General features: G+C 35.1%; 1 protein-coding gene across 1 annotated transcript in view; it reads left to right on the forward strand.

Annotated features, from left to right (window-relative positions):
- The window catches only part of LRP1B (LDL receptor related protein 1B), a 1,903,200-nt gene that overhangs the window by 1,255,230 nt on the left and 625,430 nt on the right, over window positions 1-22,540 (forward strand). The window contains exons 24-27 of the mRNA XM_047873645.1: window positions 3,693-3,890; window positions 5,389-5,593; window positions 14,822-14,986; window positions 15,319-15,563. Of these exons, the coding sequence (XP_047729601.1) occupies window positions 3,693-3,890; window positions 5,389-5,593; window positions 14,822-14,986; window positions 15,319-15,563 (813 nt within the window). The remainder of the gene's footprint in view (window positions 1-3,692; window positions 3,891-5,388; window positions 5,594-14,821; window positions 14,987-15,318; window positions 15,564-22,540) is intronic.

Here is a 22,540-nt window from a genome sequence, read left to right on the forward strand (position 1 = left end):
TGTACATTTGTTCTTTTTTTTTTCTATTTTGTCTTCTCAGTAGCTGTTGGAAGGTTAGCGATTTTCGTCTAAAAATATGTAATCAGTTCTTCCCCACCCTTTGCCTCTAGCATCCACTGTTCTATCTCTATTCTTTCACCTTTTCCAAAATGTCATTGAAATGGAATGATATTGTCCATAGACTTTTGAACCTGGCTCCTTTCACTTCATGTATTGCATGCCTGTTTGATTCTCCGTTCAGACCTTCTTCATGAATCTTTATGGTGTCAATGGGTTCAGAAAAGTTTCTGAGGCCAGAGTGTTATTTCATCCTTTTTTTTCCCAAAAAGTGTTATGGGATCTGCCCTTTTGTTACGTTACCTCCTTTGAAAATTGTGCTCTGCCAGCATTATATATGTATGTATGTGTATATGTATGTATATATATACACACACACACATATATATGTACGTATATATATATACACACACACATATATATACACATACATTATACATGTATGTGTATATATATATATATATATATATATATACACACACACACATGCACACACACACACACACACAGCTATAGGCATCATCTCTCAGAAACTGTCCATACTTTGAATGTATTCAGCATTCTTCTAATGTTGTGGTGTTTTGGTAACATGCCTTCCAGTGTTAGTGAAGGTGGAACTTGCATTTCTTTTTCTTTTTTTTTTTTTTTTGATTTTTCTAGTGTGATTTTCTAAGGAAGAGGCAGCACATCATTGCTTTGCAATTTTGAAACTCCATGTCCTTTAAAAGCTATTAAATATAAATGTCTCTAGCAAGTGGCTGCTGTGCCTCTAATTTACTACTTGACTAAAGGCAAACTATAAGCCAAAGGATGGGGAAGCTCTTCAGAGCTGAAATATCACTAGCTTCAGCACATGCTAAGAAATACCCAATTGTATTTGCATATTATCATTCCAACCTTTTCTCTTACACAATATCTCTTTTGCCTTTTCCTTTGAGTAATCTTTGAAATTTAATATTATAATAAAGATTTATTAAGATATTGAGCATCTGCACTTTTAATGATCAATTATCCTGATAAGTCAGTATGGTATATATTTTATAAATTAAAAAGTATTGAGGATCAGAGTGTTTAAGTAAACTTCTCAAACTTACACAATGAGTCAGTAAAGAGCTCTGTTTTGAACCCTTATTTTTTTACTCCAAATCTATATTTTTCGACTACTTCACATTTACCTCCACATTTGCATTCACTGTGATGATTATGAGCTTTTTAAAAAAATTCATATACATTATTTAATTGGATTCTGATAACAGTGTAAGTTAAATTGGAAGGAGGTTGTCATTAACTCCATTCTGCAGGTAAAGACAATTTCTGAAAAAAATAAAGAATTTTTTAAGGCGAGCAGTTATTTCATAGCCAGAGCAGATTCATACAAGGGATCCTGATCCAAAATTAGGTATTCTCCCTTTTAAATAACTGTACATCCAAAAGAACCATTTTCTTTATTTAGAAAATTCTAAATTCTGGATTTAAAATTTTGTGAGCATTTGTTCTATCGGGAGATCTTTGGCACTAGTTATTTAATATATGTTTGATATTTTTATCAGTTGGCTACTATCACAGTAATGTTTTGCAAGAAACACCATAATACTGTGCAATAAATAACCACGATACCTATAAGATCACAACAATATATGTAATTACTGCTCACAAGTTCTCAGGCTACCGACTGGTTTTTGTGGTCTTGAACGGGCTTGCTTATACTATGCAGTCAGCTGAAGGTTAAAGTAGGTGGCTCTGTGGATCATGGCAGGGCTCTCTCCCATGCTAGCCATCAGCTAGTTTCTTAAGGTGGAGTCTGTTCCACTTGTATTCATTCAAAACACATTCATTTAATGTTCTAGGTAGAGCTTACTAAAAAAATAGATTCATGTCCAGTGAAAAAAAATGGCCAGTGAATTCCCTAAACCAAGGACATGACAGCCAGCCTCAGCTCTGTTCTAAATCTAAGACCTGGTATGTATCATGTCTTCCCTGGTGCTAGGTATTAGGGACATCATAATGAACAAGGCAAACAAGATTCTTGTTTCAATAAAGCATTTAAGCCAGTGAAGAAGGTAGATGAAAAACAAATAAATAGTGATTTTAAATATACTACAAAGAGAATTAATAGGCTATGGAGATATAAAATAATAAAGAATGGCCTTTATTGGGCACCTGGATGGGTCAGTCAGTTAAGCTTCTGACTCTTAGTTTTCAGCTCAAGTCATGATCTCGTGGTTCCTGACTTTGAGCCCCACATTGGTCTCTGTGCTCACAGCACTTGCTGGGAATTCTCTCTCTCCCTCTCTCTGCCCTTCCCCTGCTCATTCGTGTGTGTGTGTGTGTGTGTGTGTGTGTGTGTGTGCGCGCGCGCGCGCGCTCTCTCCCTTTCTCTCTCTCTAAAAATAAATAAATAAATATAATTTTTCTAATGGTCTTTACTAGGAAATTGATCAGGATACACCTCTCTGAGGAATGAAAATAAGAACAGTAAACCTGGTTGCAGTGGACAAAAACCCAGCCCAAACTGAGTGAATAGTTACCTGCATTGGATTATATATCCAAAGCATGGGAAATATATAGGGAGTATGAAGGGAGGAACTTGTCTTAGGGAGAATTCCAGCTGTGGACTTGAACATCCTTAGGACACAGTATCACCACAGGTCATTGTTGCTTCATTCTTTGTGGCTCTTTTCTGTTTTAAAACAATATCACAAGTACACTTACACAAACTCTAAGGGTATAGACACTGGCAATACTAGAGTTAGCGATCTGTGACCTTGAAAGAAAAGACACTCTTCACCCTCAGCTTGAAATCTTTTCTAGAAGTTTATAGACTCATTAGCCTAATTTAGATTTCACATCCGCCTCTTGAGCCAGATGATTACAGTAGCTTACATTCAGAGGATGTGCCTAGACTTAAATTAGGAAAACATATTGCCCTAAAGGAAAGCTCAAAGGAATTGTATTAAATGGAAATGGGGGCAAATCTTTGTAAGCCTGGGTCCCTCCCTCAAAATATGTATTTATAAAGCAAAATTCATGTCTAACTCATATTAGTATGCCCAGCAGTAATTATACAGGACTTGATACATTTCCAAAAGGATAGCATAATTTTAGTACATTTCAGACTGTGGAGGAAGCCATCATCTCTCCTCTTATGGAGAATACTCCCTAACTATACATAAGCATGTAACTCTTACAGAATCCTCTTTTATTGGATATATTTCCTTTGTGTATCTGTAGGCATGTGATGGGCTAAGAGTAGCAGAACTAGTTTTGCCAACTCTTAGCACTTCCTATGTTGATGTTTCTGAGGTTTGGACTGTCACCTGAAGGTCCACTAAAATGGAAAACCCTTATTTTTGTCTTGAAATTACAATAATTCTTATATTCATTAATCAGAATCAGGTGTATGGAAATCTAAGGAATAAAAACGTATTTATACTTTATTTTAATGAATATGTGTAAACCTAAATTTTTCAAGTTTCTTTTAAATGTTGGATTAAAAGAAATTGCTCCTTTAATAACAGAGAATTATATAATAAATTATGGTTTTAAATAATTGGATTTGACCTCAGGTATTTTATTCTACTTATGAAAGCATATAAATATTTTTATAAGTCTATTAAAAATAAATTTATTTTCAGATCCTTTTGAAGCATTCATCATCTTTTCTATTCGCCATGAGATCAGAAGAATTGATCTGCATAAAAGAGACTACAGTCTACTTGTTCCTGGGTTGAGAAACACAATAGCGCTTGATTTTCACTTCAATCAAAGTTTACTGTATTGGACAGATGTTGTAGAAGACAGAATATATCGGGGCAAACTTTCTGAAAGTGGAGGTAATTTTTTAGTGAGAATTCCAAAACAATATTCTGTAATCTGAAGGGATTTTGATTAATCTTTGCACGTTGGTTCTCTATCTCCTGCCTCATGTATGTAAAACGATAGATGTCAAGTACATGTGTGAAAATATGTTGAGGGAGGGGAATAAATGGCAAAAGCCTGTGCTATGCATACCATTTTCAAATTATGAGCTTTTCCATGGGCATTGGTGAAAAAATTTGCTTATAAGAAATAACTACTGCCTTCCACACACTAGTAGATACATTTTGAGAGTTGAAATGTTTTGTTTTATTTAAAAAAAAACGTTTTATTTTCTTTTATTAATTTTATTTTTATTTACTTATTTAAATATTTTATTTTATTTTACTGTCAGCAAGATTTAAACAAGCACTGAATTGGTACAAAGACCACTAATATGAACTAAATGTTTTTGTCATAATTTGACTTATCTCTTTTGGCTAATGTAGGCTTAAGTCTCGAGGCTATGAGATAAATATATGTAATAATATTTTTGAAAATGTTGGATCTGTGTAGCATTCCAAACCCCAGGTGTTTCTATCAAAATATAAATTTCTCCTTAAATCACCTTTACAATTTTGGAAAAATGGTAATAACACCATATAATTATCATATGTGAATTTATGTCCCGTCACATATTGCAAGAGACTGATTTCAAGTGATGGATTTAGATCTTTGGGCTTAGATTGTTAACTGTTAAAAAAATTAAAATATATAACAAAAACACCAGCAATGTCATAAACTATGAAGAGTTGTCCTATTAGAAAAAGTGTTTTTTTTTAAATAATTACTTTAATTACAAAAGAAATTTAGAAGTGAGTAAGTAAGGATATTGGTGGGCATTATCAAATTGCTTATTTGTATTTAGACCTCACTAATGTCTTCTTCTGTTATTTGTAAACATGCTATGTCTTGTAAGTCTTTTGGGCCAGGGAGGAGTGGGGAGTATGATTTGGGACTTATCTTTGTTAAGGGTAAGTGCAGCAAAAGCTCTTATCTATCATGCTTCAGAAGAAGGTGGGTGCTGACAAGCTATACTGCATATTGCCCCAGGTAGACTTGATCCTCTTTATTCTACGCCTAAAGATCAATGCTGAAACTAAATTGTAATGATATTAACTAGCGCATCATTATTCCCCAAACCCGTGTTCTATTTCAAAAATCAGAAACAAGAAATAACGTTTTGAACCCTAAACATTGTTGTTCGCCTCAGAGTTTTTTAAAAATTCTTTTTCACCGCCACTGAAAAGACTTAAGAAATTAAAATTTTCTGGTAGGAAAGTTCAGTAATTCTAAATTTGGAGACTTCTTAGTTTCCTTTGTGCCTTATAACACATTTGCACTATATCTTTCAAACTCAATAAAATACTTTAAGACTCTGTGCTGCTCATACACTGGTCTTTTCCTTTGTCCTTAAGATGTTCCTTGAATGGGTACAAGAGTTGATTTCCTTTTTTTTTTTTTTTTTTTTTGTAGGGGTCAGCGCAGTCGAAGTAGTGGTGGAGCATGGCTTGGCTACCCCAGAAGGGCTGACAGTCGACTGGATAGCGGGCAACATATACTGGATAGACAGCAATCTGGACCAAATTGAAGTGGCCAAGCTAGATGGTTCCCTACGCACTACACTAATAGCCGGAGCCATGGAACATCCCAGAGCCATTGCTTTGGACCCAAGATATGGGTAAAGAAGTTTGCCTTTCACAGATTGACTTTGACATAAAAAATAATCTTTTAAATTAATATTGAATTCAATTATCGCATAAATTATTAGATTGCTTATTTTGTGCATGTACATATATGTATATGTATATAATTGTATATATACGAGTTTAAGTTTATTAGCACAAGTGTGGCTATAAGATTGTTTACATAGGTACTTTTAGAGGATAGAAATATCTTTTTTCCAACTATGAGCGTTAGGCCCTATTGGAAAGTGTTGGAATTCATTTTTGAAGCAGTAATTTAATGAATTTCTCTTTGCCCTGCCAAAGAGGTGCCATAATTGTTTCTAATGGTTGCAGACCACAGGGCCAGTCTCTGGGTCAAACAGTCACAGATGTTTATCACATCACCTCTTATGTATTTTGTAAGTACTTGGAGTCACTTTAAAAGAAAATTCGCATAGACTTGAAGGAGTCCAGTAATGAGACACTGACTATTGGTGTGTTTGAAAGACAAGGCACATGATTCTCAAAAACAAGGTAAAATGTTGAGTAACTCAGGTTATTGTCTCTAGTGTTCCCCTGTGTGTGCCTCTGTGAAAGAGCAGAAGAGAGACAATGGATTTGGAGCCAGAAAACGAGGATTCCAGTTGCTACTCAGTCACTTATTATCTGGGGAACCTACTCTATTAACTTCCCTTAAATTTTAGTTTTTTTTTCTTTTGTAAGTCAGAGATATTATCTTTATCATTTGGTTGTTTTTGAGGAGATGATAAATATGTGTAAGATAGTATGTAACTGGTATAGGTAGGAATACTATTTATTTATGATTTATTTGTTATTACTATTTATTATCTATTCAATTATTTATTAAATTGGTAATTATTTTGTAAATCCAAAACTATCTTCAAGGCTAAAGGTTAATAGATTGAAATTTTTATTTTTGTCTCTGTATCTTTAAATAATACAAAGTCCAAGCAGCGCCAGTGAAGAAGGGGAGTCAGCCAGGAGGGAGTTTGATGAAATGTAGAGAAGAGAAAAGGGAGCCTGTGTTAAAGTCAGCTTCCTGGCCACACTTTCTGGCTTGTTCTCTGGTTTCTGCCCAGGAGTCAGAAATCAGTAGATTAGGAAGTCTGTTCTCCTTTTCCTCAATTCACACACAGAAATTAAAGGGGCAAAGCACCTTCCCTAGAGCAGGGTTCCAAACTGGCAACCTTTATTGATATGTTTTCTTTACCTTCTACAGTGTTTTAAATTTAATTACTTGCCCCAATTTAAAACACTGAGACATTTTGTATACAATCCTAGATTTGTTGCTTCTTTTGAAAGAACACCGAGATCTGGCAAGGAGCAAAGCAGTAGGTATATCTTTTAGCTTAGAGATGGGCTCTCTCATGTTTACAGTTTACACTTTGCCTATTTCATTCATTTGCTTTCTGTAATAACAGTTTGCCAGGAAGAGATATGTTATGCTTAATGAGAAATTCCTCTTCAAAACAGACTATTCCTGAGATTGCAGGTAATCGCTGGTCCTGACCCTTTACTTCCCATAAAAGTTCATCATCAACATGGGTTTTATCCTCAATATAACAACTACCGGTGTGAAATTTTCACCTATTAGACCTATCTAACTTGTACCAGCATCTTGTAAACAGGAAAAACTTTCTGTATATGGGAAAGTGATATTTTGGAGAAAGCTCTAGTTTTAGCTATAGTTTCCAATATGAAAGGAAAACTATGAGTGAGTGCTCCCAAATTACAAATGGCACACACAAAGAAAAAACAAAACAAAAAGGATAAAACAAGTGTATCAAAGTTTTGAAAATAGTCTGACCAAACAAAGCAGTAGATCTGGGAGTTGAAACTTTCTTTTGAACTGACATTGCTTAGGATAAAATTATTTATCTCAGTTTGGGGAATATCCTACCTGAGAGGAGAAAAAAAATAGAAACACAACATGCCACCCACAAATACCATAAGTGAAAATGTATCCAGGCACTATTCCAGTGATAAAAGATCTTCAGAAATAATATATCCTCTAAGTTGAAAATACAGAAAAAGCTAGCCTCTGAATATGAAAAACCTGATAATGCTTCTGAGAAAGTTGATGCCTTCCATTACTAATTGCTACTATGAAAGTATAAAGCTGCTTAATTTTTTTGAAACATGAGAGAAGAAACAATGCTTGTAAAATAATTTTTGATATAAATAATTAAAATTCATGGGGCCCCTGGGTGGCTCAGGCTTTTGAGCATCTGACTTTGGCTTAGGTCATGATCTCACAGCTCATGAGTTCAAGCCCTGCATCGGGCTCTGTGCTGACAGCTCAGAGCCTGGAGTCTGCTTCGGATTCTGTGTTTCCCTCTCTCTCTGCTCCTCCCCTGTTCATGTTCTGTCTCTGTCTCTCAAAAATGAATAAATGTTAAGAACGTTTTTTTCAAATAATTAAAGTTCAGATGGAAGTACTAATTCGTTCAACTCTAGGAAGTAATCGAAAGGTTGACAAGTATCAGGATATGATAGGATTTTTATTGCAAAAAATTATCTTAATGGATTGATACAATTAAGATATGAGGTTCACATAAATACCCTTAAAACCAGCTGTAGCAATTACATTTAAAAATGCAGTGCAAAGTTAAAATATTTTTAAGTTTGTCATAGTTTGGTAAAAAATTTATAGTTATTTTTAAACATTGGACATTTCATAAGGTAGGCTGAGAGCATACTAAAAATGCATGTGAGCATGTGTGCTCTTGCACACACGCACACACACAGACACACACACACACACACACACACACACACACACACACTGAACTGCAAAACTAAGCACAAGAAAAGCAACATTGAAAAATAATTTCAGTGAAACTTAGATTCCTGCCTTAGTGCTATCTATTCAAATAGAAACATAAAATTTCTCCCTGTTTCTCAAATAATTCATGAATACATAAAGAAGCTAGGAATCAAAATTGATAGGAGCTCCAAAGGCACTTAAACTTTTTTGAAAAATTTTATTTAAGGTAAATCTACTAGATAATTTTTTTTTAGAAACATGGTTTCTGTAAATACTATTATCTTTCCTACTGCATCATAAGCTCTCTAATAATGGCAAGCAAAGTTGATTCCATTTCTATGAAATCCTTCACTGCTCTTGGTATATATAATTGTGCTGAATAAATGCTTGTTACATAAAGTAATGCATGTAGGGGTGCTTGGGTGGCTCAGTCGGTTATGCATCTGGCTTCGGCTCAGGTCATGATCTCACGGTTGGTGTGTTCGAGACCCGCGTCGGGCTCTGTGCTGACAGTTCAGAGCCTGGAGCCTGCTTCTGATTCTGTCTCACTCTCTCTCTTGCCCCTCCTCTGCTCCCGCTCTGTCTCTCTCTGTCTCTCAAAAATAAAATATACAAAAATTAAACAAAATAATACATCCAAATGCGTAGGCTTTTTGTTGACATGTAACTTATAAAACTCAAGGATACACTTTCAAGAGTGAATTATATACGAAAAGACAGCTAATGGATACTACTATGAACTTTTTTTACAATAACAAATGAATTAAAAAGCTTAACAACCAGCCACTTTGCTCCCTCAGCACAGCTGAGGTAAAACCGAAGCAGCGACAACAACAAGAAACAGGTTATAACATCAGCCCAATAAAACATGTTTACATCATGTGAGTTTCCTTCTGCTATGAAGGTCCTTTGTGACCTTTTCCTACAGATGCCAAAAAACAAATGTTTTTAATCAACTATTTTGCTTCCTCGGCATAAAATCCACAGGCCTTCATTTTACACCATAAAACATATTTGCCATCATGCCACATTCCTTTAATATTCTGGGTTTTGACCCAATATCCCAAGTGACAAGTTATTCCAAGATGGTAAATGGGAGTCTTAGGGAGGAGTCATTTTTCTCTCATTCCATTTTAAAGGAATACACTTATTGCTAAGGTGACCTGAAAGCGTATATGAATCTCCTCTAAACAACAAGCTTAGTATTAGGGAGTAAGAAGCACTAGGGAGTTCAGAATCTATAGGGCACTCACTTCAGTTCTTGAACTTTCATTGCCTTTGTACTGATGCAGCTGCCTGGTGTCTTCCTGCTCCATTGCTGGTATTTAAATTTCATTTGTCATAATAACTGGATGCTGCTATAACAATTGCAATTTGTAAAAGCGGATATAATAATTATGAAGATTAGTGAAACATCTAAAGAAAATTTTAATTTCATCTGGGACTGTTCCTAAATTAAACTAATAAAGATGTTGTTGCTTTTAGAAGACCTAAAGATTATAGATAAGTAACCTCTTTTTTGGCCAAGATCATTTATTTTCACCTTCTGCAGCTTGACCTGATAGATGATAATGGCCCTTTCATGCCTGTAATGATACAAGTTGTTCATGGTCCATTGACCCAATTTAATCCTGATACAGACTAACCCGTGAATGCAGGAACTGTAGAATCAGTAGACTGTAGTCTCTTTTTTAAAAAGCAATTGTGGCTGAATATTTCCATACATCCTGTAAGAAGACATATTCAGTCTTTTTATATTTCAAAAAATAATGCAATCATTGAAATGCTAATACATTTTAACCACAAAAAGAAAGTAATAAGGGGAAAATGATTCTTTTAAAATACCATATTGGAAAGTATACAAAAGAGTGCCTAGAATTTTATGAAACAATGATCCTTGAAATCAACTTTTAAATGGATTGTAAACTGACTTGTGGTAAAGTTAAAAACACTTTTAGGGGAACTAATTCTAGAACATGTTATTTTATAAAAAGAGTTGAAAATTTCCCCACTTGAATTGATGAAAGATTAGGACCATAGTCCTAACCAGAAACAGTTTAATGCTGCTATGTTTAGTGAAGAAATGAAGGAATCGCTTATTTTAGAATTCCTCAAACTATCTCAAGCCATACCTTTTTGGTCCAGTGGACCATATCTGAGAGTTTACAGTGCCTACTTCTGGTAAATATATACACGTAGAGAGAATGCAGAATTGTAGGGTTACTGATATGTGTGTTGGAATTTCCACAACTACATGTGACAGAACTAGGTAGAAAGTTACAAGAGAGACCTCAATTCTCCATTTGTTATTCAGGCAAAAGACAATGCTTCAGAAGTTGTTGGGTCATCAATCCAGACTGTGAATTACAGTTTTGCCTAGATCTGGTGGTGACTTATCCACAGATACTCAGACTAGCTATGATTCTCAAAATCATCTTTTGTTTTCAGTGATTATTTTTCCTAATCTTTTTCAAACTTGAAAACCTCTCTTTTCTACCTTGTTTGCCAAGATACCACCATAAATTTGATTGATGCTATGTTGCTCTTGTTTCTATTTTAAATCTTCTTTTTTTAATCCTAAGTATAAAGGGAAGCTGACAAATAACAATCTGCTGTCAGTGAAAAGATGTGTGCGTCTAAAATTAAATTTGTAGTGAGACACATAATTCATTTCATTCATTCTTTTAAAGACATTTAGCTACATAACTAAGTAGCCTACCAGCTTTATATTGATCAATCTCTGTTCCATTTGCTCTTTATGGCAACATATTGTATATTTATAAGCAATATGTGTATGTGTATATACATATTGATATTTCCAGGTAATTGGGCTTTTTCCTCATATAAAACAATCTACTCTTTAAAAATTAGTCTTTTCAGGGGCACCTGGGTGGCTCAGTCCGTTAAACATCTGATTCTTGGTTTTGGCTCAGGTCATGATCTCATGGTTTGTGAGTTCGACCCCCTCATCAGGCTCTGTGCTAACAGTGCAAGCCTGCTTGGGATTTTCTCTTCCCTCTCTCTCTCTGCTCCTACCCCATTTGCCCCTTCTGTCTCTCTCAAAAAATAAATACATAAGCTTAAGTTTTTTTTTTTAATTACTCTTTTCAGAAAAAAATATATTTCTAGCTATAAGATTTTATAAAGGTCCTCTGGTATTTTTGATATTTAAAAAATTCACTTATGAATTTAATTTTGAGTTGTTTATACTTTAAAAAATATTTTAATGTTTATTTATTTTGATAGAGAACGAGTTGGGGAGGAACAGAGGGAGAGAAAGAGAGAGAGAGAGAATCCCAAGCAGGCTGTCAGTGCAGAGCCCTACAAGGGGATCAGTCTCATTGACCATGACCTGAGCCGAAATCGAGAGTCAGACACTGAACCGACTGAACCATCCAGGCACCCTGTGTTCTTAACACTTTTAAACTTTATAATATAAATTTTCAAATACACAAAATAGAAGGAATTATATAATAAAATTCCTCATTTCCATTACCCAGCTTCAACAATTATTAGTATACTGTCCCTGATATATTATTTAGTTTTATCCTTTCTCAGCAGTTTACTTAATTTACTTGAATATTGGTGATTAAGCAATGAATAATTTGGATTTTGTCTTTATGGATATAATCCCAGGGGCATGAAACTCCTAAAGCTGCCTGTGAAACTAATTTTTTTCTTTTTTACATAAACTCAGTTTTTGACAGACATTCTTTGAGATAAACCCAATCCTATGACCTACTCCTTTGAATCTTTTTCTCATTGCTTTGACTTAAGCTTATGTTATAAAACTAATCCACCTTCACATTCATGCTGGTATGACATTTAAACATTGACATTAGTATTAATTCTTGTTCTCTGTCCTTCTTTGTGTCTGTCTCTCTCCATTTCGTTAACAGTTTGGAAATACTTTGAGTTTTTTTCATTTAAAAAAATCATCTCAATGACTACGTGTGTGTGGCATGCTTTTGCAAACACAAATCTTTTCTGTGGGCTGACCAGTTTCCGTCCATTTCCTCATCAAATGCTCCTGACACTGTGTACAGTTACAGTTTTTATTTACAGATGAGAAAATGGAGTCTGAGGTTAAAGGTGCTGGAATAAGTGACAGATACCAGTCTCAATCCCAAGTTTGTCTCAGACCAAAAATATATTGACATAATCATTTAATAACATTTTGTGGATGCCCAGTGCTTAAGAGTTGTATTCTGCTACTCTTATCAAGAACATCTACATCTTCCTTCTCTGTTCACCATAGGTTTTAACATATGTACTTACTAAATTTATTATATAATGTATTGAATCATCTTTTCCTTTTGTATTTGACATTCCTCTGTCCCCAAACAGACTATATACGTTTCAAAAATTGAAGTCATGACAAATAGTTTATATCACTCCATATTTCCTTATATAAACATATTTTTCTTAAAAGATAGGGTAAATTGGATTTTGAATTTTTTTCCAGAGGATTATTTCATTTTCTGAGGTAATCTACCAAATGAATATACTTAAGGATCATTCAAAATATGGAAGAATAAAAAGTAGCAAAACTATATATAATTATAATGAAGAATAAAGGTATTTTTACCAGTAGCTTTACCATTTTTCACCTAAATGGTGTCAGAGCTTATGATAGGAAAATTTGCTAGGTTGTCACTATTTCTCCAGTCCTTTGAGTTCTGCCTTCCTAAATCGCCATGCTATTCATTGGGTTCTATGACCAAAGTAGAGAAGGCAACTGCCATTTACTGATTAGCAACCATGCTCTTACTCCTGTACCAGATGTTTTCCCTTTGTTATTTTATTTAGTGATGTGACATTAAAGAATTATATGTTAAAAGCATGAGAACAGAAGTTAGACTGTCCAGTTTCCCATCTCCCTCTGCCACTCACCAGCTCTATAACCCTGGTCACGTAATTTAACTTCTGTAACCCATTCTCCCATCTCAAACATAAATAACATTAGTCATGGCCTCATGATTGATTAAAGGAGATCATCTATAAAGCACTGAAAATAGTATTTAGCATATAGTAAGCACTTAAAAACTACAGCCAGTTGTAATGATTGTGGTATTATTGTGTAACTATACAATACATACTATAGAAACATGCATTAGCAGTTTAAACCACTGTCAACTAAACGTAAGCTGTCTATCGCCTAATAGCCTTAGAAATCAAATGCATGACATAAGGTACTTAATGCCCATTGTGGGGAAGAACTGTTAGTGCACCATGAATTTGTAGAGTCTCAAATAGTATTTGGTTTTAAAAGAAGTAATAATTTTTAACATATAAAGCTGGTATTTTCACAACTGCTTTGTGTTTGTTAAATTATGATTTCCTCTGTTTTCCCTCTGTTTCCTGTCATATGATCTATGTCATTGCTATGAATGTGAAGGTTATCTCCATACTGATGACTTCCAAATTCATAACTCCAGCCCTGCCTTCTTCCCTGAACTTCACCCTGGCATACCACAGTTTCATGAATACCTCCATATTGATATCGTGAAATCATAAGATAAAAAAATTAGTAAGATAAAAAAAAAGTAAACTTTTGATTGCTCTTCACATTCATTCACATTCATTTCCCAAATCTTAGAATTGGATCCTCTTCCATTTTCCCATTTTTTTATGGATTCCCTGCACACCCTCTTCCTTACCCTTACTCTGACTTCGCTGATACAAGAAACACAGTCACTTATGATCTGTTCTCTACTCCGTTCCCTATATTCAGTCATCAGCTAGCCCTGGAAGTTCTACCTCCAAAATGTACCATTAATCCATTCACTTCTCTTTCCTGCCACTCCCATACTCCAAACCACCATCATCTTTGCCTGGTCCTTTAAAATAACCACCTGATGTGCCCATACTCTTGCCTCACTATCACCCACTTATAAATGGTACCATGTTTCTCCCCTGCTTCAATATGCTTCTTATTCCCTTAAAATAAAATCCCAAATAATTGCCTTAGCCAGAAAGACCCTTTAAGTTGCCCTCTTCAAATCCATCTTCTTGCTTTTTCCTCCTTACTCACTATCTTGATATTATTTCTGTTCTTCAGATCACCCACTTTCTTTTCCCTGTTCAGGCTTTTATTTATTTTGCTTGTCATGTTCTTTATATTGTTCTTTTCATCTTTTAGAGTCAGTGTAAATACAGCCTTCTCAAAGTGTTTTTTTCTTTTTTTCCTGATCATCTTCTTTAAGTAGATCACTTACCTACTATTCTCTTCCATAATAAAAGTTTTCCTCCGCATATTTCAGAATCTGTAATTATATATTCATGTGTTTATTTGGCTTGCCTTCTCTACTGGACTCTAAGCCCCATGTGGGTAGATAACACATCTGTTTCTTTTGAGACTGTTTACCTAACAAGTGTCTAGCATATACTAGGCACTCAATAAATATTTGTGAAATGAATGGCTGAAACAATAACATTATTTATTTTTCTTCAGAATTCTTTTCTGGACAGATTGGGATGCCAATTTTCCTCGCATCGAATCTGCTTCCATGAGTGGTGCTGGCAGAAAAACCATCTACAAAGACATGAAAACTGGAGCTTGGCCGAATGGACTAACTGTGGACCACTTTGAAAAAAGGATAGTTTGGACAGATGCCAGGTTTAAAAAAAATGATATTTTTCTTCTATATCTTCTGTTACCTTTCACAGATTGTATTTATAAACTCAAAAGATATCCTAACATGCATGTATTATATATACACACATTGAAATTGGTGGTAATATTTATTTGTTTTCCATATGATGGTGGTGGTGATGTTTGTTTGTTTTTGTTATGATGGGCTTATTTTTTCTTTCTACAAATCAGACACCCATAAAATATTTTAAATATTTTTTATAAAATATTTTCTCTGGCATTTATGTAAGTAATATAACATAACTGGACTATCTGAATAAGTTTTGATAAAATACTGATTTATTACCTTTCTGTAGGTCAGATGCTATTTATTCAGCCCTCTATGATGGAACAGGCATGATAGAAATCATCCGAGGTCATGAATACCTTTCCCATCCTTTTGCTGTGTCTCTATATGGGAGTGAGGTCTACTGGACAGACTGGAGGACCAACACATTGTCAAAAGCCAATAAGTGGACAGGGCAGAATGTCAGTGTGATTCAGAAAACCAGTGCCCAGCCATTCGACCTTCAGATATACCACCCCAGCCGACAGCCCCACGGTAAGTGCTGTTGTGAAGTAACCACCCAGAAAAGTATTTTCACCTTCATCATATAAGATTTGAAATGCAAAATCACTTTTATAAGTTAAGTTATTAATATTTTATGTATATGGTAGAAGTAGTTCCAGCCTTTGTTTTAATTAGTTCAGAATATTTTTTTCTTTCCCTTTTTTTCATATAGCAGTAAAGAAATCTTAGAAATTAAGGGTTTTATACAACGTCCTCACATTTTTAGTCACTGCTTGTATCTATAAAAAATACTGTGGAAAGTTGTAAAAGGTCTTTATATTGAGAATCTATCACCAGACTAGGATCAGAAAGGACACATTGATGTTTGCCTTCAAATGTTGCCTGTGAAGTATGTTGGGAGGAGGAGTGGTGTGGAAGAAAGAATGAAGCATCTGCTTGAGCTTTTCCATCTTAAGAGAACTGAGTTCACATGAACATATGTGCTACCTCTCCCCATACACTCCACATTTTGGTTCAATAGTAATCTCCATCTTGGCTTTGGGATTTCATTTCTTCCACTCAATCCTTGCCAAATGTTCTTAATATCAAGTCTGAACAGTTTTCTTCCTTTTTTTTTTTTTCCCCTGGGCTACTATGTTCATCCGGTGTAATGTCAGCTGATCCTTTTATACCTCTTGATGGAGTCTTCCCTTTTATAATGTGTGTCTTAACCAAAAGAATCTCATTCCAAAGCAAACAGTGGTTTCTTATCATTAGTAGATTTTTACTTGAGCATGTTATGTTCAGATGACAGCTCTTTACTGGAGGATACATTTTCCCCTTGTCTCCCTCTTTCAGTGTAGAGTAGACAGATCTTCCACTTTGTTAGCATTTCTGGTCTTACAGACTTCAATTCAATCCTTATTTTAGATTTATGTTATATTATCTTCACCTGGTTGTGACTAAAACTACTCAGCTTTCTGGTCTGTAAATTCCTTAGCTATCCTTTTTCTTTCTTCAATAGTTGGCCTTCATTCTCTCTTGATACTATTTCTTCTACCAAAATTTCCTCATCCGTAAAATTTTCTGTGCCCTGTCTCTGACATAGTCTTATTGAATCTAGTTTTGGTCCCAGACACTGTCAGTTTCTCAGTCTCAGTTTTCTTATATAACAGATCCTTCTTTGTCTGTGGGAGTTTCTACATACCATGTACTAAATGAGCAATCATGTTAAACCTTTTCTATCATCCTTAATTCCTCTACTCTTTTCATCCTACAAACCTGAACGACATGGGGACATTAAGAGGAGACAATAGAGCTTAGTCACTTTTGTCCTTAATAGGCATTTGATTTAACTAAATTGAAATAAAGCAGGAAATCATGATTCTGGCCAACATGTGACACTAATACAATACAATAAAAAAATTTTCTTTTCTGAATACTTCCTTCAGCATGAAAGAGTATCAAGTCATCAACATTGTATGTTGATGACAAATGCAGGATTGGTTTTAATTTTTATGAAAGCAAAATATGTACTTCTATGTTTTCGTGACCCAGACTCTGGCATTTTTTAGGAGCTGTAGTTTTTATGTTTAGAGTAATTTAAATGAATTGGACCGTGAAAAACGGCCTGGTTTTATGTATTACATCACTCCCCTCCTCAAAATAGGATCAATGTATTTCATTTACTAACTGTCTAATTTGCCCACATTGACATGAGCCCTAGAAAATTTATAGAATGGAAAGGAAAATGATACTTTCTAGCTTTTCTGACATTTTCATATATATAGAAAGGAACCGAAACAAAGTACAGTAGTTCCCTCCTCACACTCTGCCATGGTTTCACTCTCCCTGATCACCTCTGGTCTAAAAGCAGAATATCCTCCTTCTAAACTATCATTAGAAGATCAATGACAGCCTAACACTATGTTACAATGCCTATGTCATTCACCTCACTTCATCCATCATGTAGGTGTTTTATCATTTCATAACATCACAAGCACAAGGGTGAGTACAATATGGTATTTTGAGACGGAGAAATACCACATTCACATAAATTTTATGACAGTATGCTATTATAATTTTTCTATTTATTGTCAATCGATTGCTGTGTCTAATTATTAAATTAGATTTATCATAGATATATATCATAGGTATGTGTGCATAGGAAAAAAACATAGTATATATAGGACTTGGTAACATCAATAATTTCAGGCATCTATTTGGGATGTATCCTTCCTGGATAAGGAGAGATTCCTGTAATTCATTTGTTGGTGGGGAGATTTTTTTGACATAATTTTTTTAATGTTTTTATTTTTATTTTTTTGAGAGACACAGAGAGAGACAGAGCGCAAAGTGAGGGAGGGGCAGAGAGAGGGAGATGCAGAATCCAAAGTAGGTTCCAGGCTCTGAGCTGTCAGCACAGAGCCTGACGTCAGGCTTGAACCCATGAACTATGAGATCATGACCTGAGCCGAAGTTGGACACTTAACTGACAGAGCCACCCAGGTGCCCCAACATCATTTTTTTTATTTCTTTTGAGAGAGAGAGAGAGAGAGAGAGAGAGAGAGAGAGAGAGAGAGAGAGAATCTTAAGCAGGCTCCACACTCAGTGTGGAGCCCGAGGCAGAACTCAATCCCACCCCTGAGATCATGATCTGAGATGAAATCAAGAGTCAGATGCACAACTGACAGCCACCCAGGCACCAAGTGACGTCTTCACTTAACCTGAAACATGTTTTATATAAGACTTCTCCAATTTGCAGAAAATAAAGAAGTTTTTACTTTATGGATCTGATTTAACATACAGAATTCAGGGCAGATATTCTAGTCTTTATATACTTTTAGAGAATGTCACCTATAACGAGACCTTGCTATTTCCTAATTGAAATTCAGTCAGTTTCCAATTTTGAGAATGATCAGAGAGCATTCTACTTTTCCCCATTATAAGGATCACTGAGCATATAACAATCATTATCCATCCTGTTTATCTGCTTCAGTGAAGTAACACTTCCACTGCTATGGGAAAAAATTAAAAAAAGATGTACGAATATATTGACTATTACCAAGGATAGAGTTGCAGTAAAAATGGTGGCAAAGGTTCTGTGTTAATACAGGTAAAATAATAATAGCACCCTGTTTTCTGGTGAATAATAATGTAAAGTTCATGGAAAATAATAAATTTTAAAAATACATGACATTCAGTGCTATAAAATTGAAATATATCTTTCAAAAATTAAAGAAATAAAGGTTACAAATAGTCTTTGAAATTATCTAATACTCCAAGTAGGAAGTTAATGAATGTTTTAATACCAGTTTTCATACATTCATCTTGTGCATAAATTTCCAAGTTGGTTATTGAACACAAAAGTAAAACTTTCCAAAAGGAAAATGTATTTTAGAACCTTTGGTTTCTAATGTTGTTGTTATTTGGGATGAAGAAGAAACAATCAAAGCTCAAACGTATGCAATATAAAGGAGCAATAGTGGGTATATTAAATCTAATTTTTAACAAATGTTTATGTTTGAGAGAGAGAGAGAGAGCACACGCACAACTGGGAGAAGGGCACTGAGAGAGGGGACAGAGGATCCAAGCCAACTCTGTATGCTGATAGCAGAGACACCTATGCGGGCTTGAACTCACAAACTGTGAGATCATGACCTGAGCCAAAGTCAGAGGCTTAACTGACTGAGCCACCCAGACACCCCACTGTCATTGATCATTTTAATGCATGTTTCTATACATAAATATGTATCTTTGCTTAATAACTTTGGGGTTTGTTGCTGTCATTAGCAAGTCATATGGTCTTTTAGTTGCCAGAAACTGATAGACGAACATAAGCCCTTCCAAAACGTATCACTAAACCCTAATGAAAATTAACCCATAGTCTTTGTTTTATAGTTTTTCTTTATTTTTTAAATCTACTCTCAGCAACTTTCAAATACTTTCAAAAAATACTTAGTATTATTTTTTTACAAAGGACTTTTATTTATTTTGAAAGAGAGTGTGAGTAGGTTAGTGACAGAGAAAGAGGGGAGAGAGAGAATCAGAAGCAGACTCCACACTGTCAGTGCAGAACTCGATGTGGGGCTCGAACTTGTGAACTGTGAGATCATGACCTGAGCCGAAATTAAGCGTCTGCCGCTTAACCGACTGAGCCACCCAGGCGCCCCTTAATAGAGTATTATTAACTGTGATCACCCACACTGTACATTACATTGCCATGGCTTATTTATTTTACAACTAGAAGTTTGTACCTTTTGACTCTCTTCATCCATTTCACCCAAACCCCACCTTTTCCTTTTGGAAACCAGCAATTTGTTCTCTGTATTCATACGTTCAGTGTTTTGTTGCTGTTGTTGTTTTGTTTTAAGATTTCACATGTAGTGAGATCATATGGCATTCATATTTCTCTGTTTGACTTATTTCTCTTAGCATAATGCCCTCAAGGTCCATACATGTTGCTGCAGATGACAAGATTTCCTTCCTTTTTCATGACTAAATATTTTGAAATATATAAATGTTCTTTACCCATTCATCCATTGATAGGCACCTAGATTGTTCCCATGTGTTTGCTACTATAAAAAAAGTGCTGCAATGAACATGAGAGTGCATATGATATCTCCTATGCCAAAAAAGCAAAGCAAGAAAGTTTAAAGTAAGGACACAGAGGAGTAGTTTTATGCTGATATATACTGTAGGAACCGAGGACAGAAATATGAAAATAAAATATTGGGAAATTTGGAATAAGAATGTTACATAACACGTACTGTAGTTTCACACTAGCTAGGATAGTCACATTTCATCCCTATATGCCCTTTTCCATTGATTGGGCTGACAACTAGACACTTAACCTAAATTTTCTATTTTTTTAAAGTTTTATTTATTTTTGAAAGAAAGAAAGAAAGAGAACACAAGCCGGGGGAGGGGCAGAGAGAGAGAGTGAGGGAGACACAGAACCCGAAGCAGGCTCCAGACTCTGAGCTGTCAGCACACAGCCCTATGCAGGTCTGGAACGCGTGAACTGTGAGATCACGACCTAAGCTGAAGTCGGACGCTCAACCCACTGAGCCATCCAAGTGCCCCTAAATTCTCTATTTTCTATATATGTTGTGTATTGGCAATTGATAGCATGTAGTTGATACTTAACGTCCAACCTACTGAATAAATACATGGGAGATGGTAGTTTTCTTAGCATAGAGAGCTCATATAAATAAATATATTTGTTACTTTTATAATATTTGTTACACAAGAACACCATCATAGATTTCCCTTTAAGGTAAAAATGAATAATAAACATTTATGAAGCCATCTAATTTAAATACATTTTTATCAGTAAAGCACAGCTATTAATTGAATAAATTTTGAGTGCATTAAAAACCAACAGCAACAACAAAATTTATGATAAACTATTTTTGAGAAATATGTTAGTTTTGTTTGGATAATGAGATCTGGGCTTGTATGATTAAGCATTAAATTAAAATTATATCATCATCCTGACTTTGTAATAATAAGGAAGGTATGCACTTATATTGCCTTTTTATTAGTCCTTTACAGGCATTACTTTCAATCTGCACAAAGATTTGCAAGAAACATTCTCCTTCTGAGAGTCTTCTCACTTCAAAGCCATATAACAATTATGAATCTTTACACAATTCAGATTTCACCTCCTTCATGTTCATGCTTAACACAAGAACTCCTTTAGCACTTAGAGCTTGTATGGTTATATAATATTTACCTAACTCTGTTTTATTTACCCACTACATTATACAATATTTGAGTAGAAGAATGCCACTTATTTATTTGTGTCCACTGTATAGCGAAGTCCTTTATGTTATTAATTATAATATTAGCACCTGACACTTGCTAATTTTCATTCCAATTGTATGAGGAAGGTGTTAGCAACATAGTTTTATAGATAATGAACCTAAGGAGGATAAATACTAAGTTATTTCCTCAAGGACTATAGCCAGAAGGTGTTTGCCCAGTTATCTGACTTCAAGGAAAGTGACCTCAGAGCTCTTGCCTTAACCACTCTGCTCTACAAGAAGTTCCTGTTTGAGATTCTCCTTGGAATTGTTATTTTATGTCACCAGATGGCAGTAGAGAGTCGTTTTATTGCCTTTTAAGTGGGACAGACTAATTCTTACCTTCTTGGAGTTTATAGTCTAGAAGGGGAACAAACTAAATTAAAAACTAGGATCAATAAAATAACTGTTATCATGGATTGAGTTTGAATGTAAGAGTATAGCAAATAGATTTTAAAGGGCAGTAGGGTGTGTTCCTAAAAAGACCTTGGGTTAATCTGTTTCAACCCATTGCTCTGTCTCTCACTAACTAGGCTTGTCTAGCTGAGGCAAAATAATTCACTCCTGGGATCTCATTTCCTCATTTGTAGGTCGAAGCAGCTAGAGGTAAGGAGGAAATAAATGGAAAACAAGATTGGGCAGGGATCAGACCATGTTGGTATTTAAATGGCGCATTCAAGGAATTTTAATTTTTATCCTCTAGGATAGCTAGTTTGAATGATTTCAGACTTGAATGCACATCCAAATTACCTACAGAGGTCACTAAAACACAGATTACTGGGCTGTGCTCAAGAGCTTTAGATTCAGTAGGCCTGGAGTGTGGCTTCAGATTTTGCATTTTTAACAAATTCCCAGGGGATGGTGATGTTGCCTAAAGAACCACTTTAGAGTCTTAAGTGAAGGAGAAAATCATTTTTTATTTGTTTGGTCAATGGAGTGAGAAGAGCAGATTTGGGTGCTAGAATCACGATTTCATCTGTGCGGGGGATAGATTGCAGAGAGACAGCACTGCAGGTAGCACTGGTGAGTGGGCTACTTCAGTAGATCCAGAGCTTAGGTGATGCAAAATCTGGGATGATGGTCATAAGAACAGAGAGAATGGTATGGTTGAGATATGCTTAGAGGCAAAATCAATAAAAATGGTGATAGAAGTTGTGGAGTGGGGGAGATTGGGAAGAAAAGGAAGAATTTGAGATGGTTGTTTTCTCTAGTTTCTGTAAT

Source organism: Prionailurus viverrinus, chromosome C1 (assembly GCF_022837055.1).
Source record: "Prionailurus viverrinus isolate Anna chromosome C1, UM_Priviv_1.0, whole genome shotgun sequence".
Taxonomy (NCBI): Eukaryota; Metazoa; Chordata; class Mammalia; order Carnivora; family Felidae; genus Prionailurus; species Prionailurus viverrinus.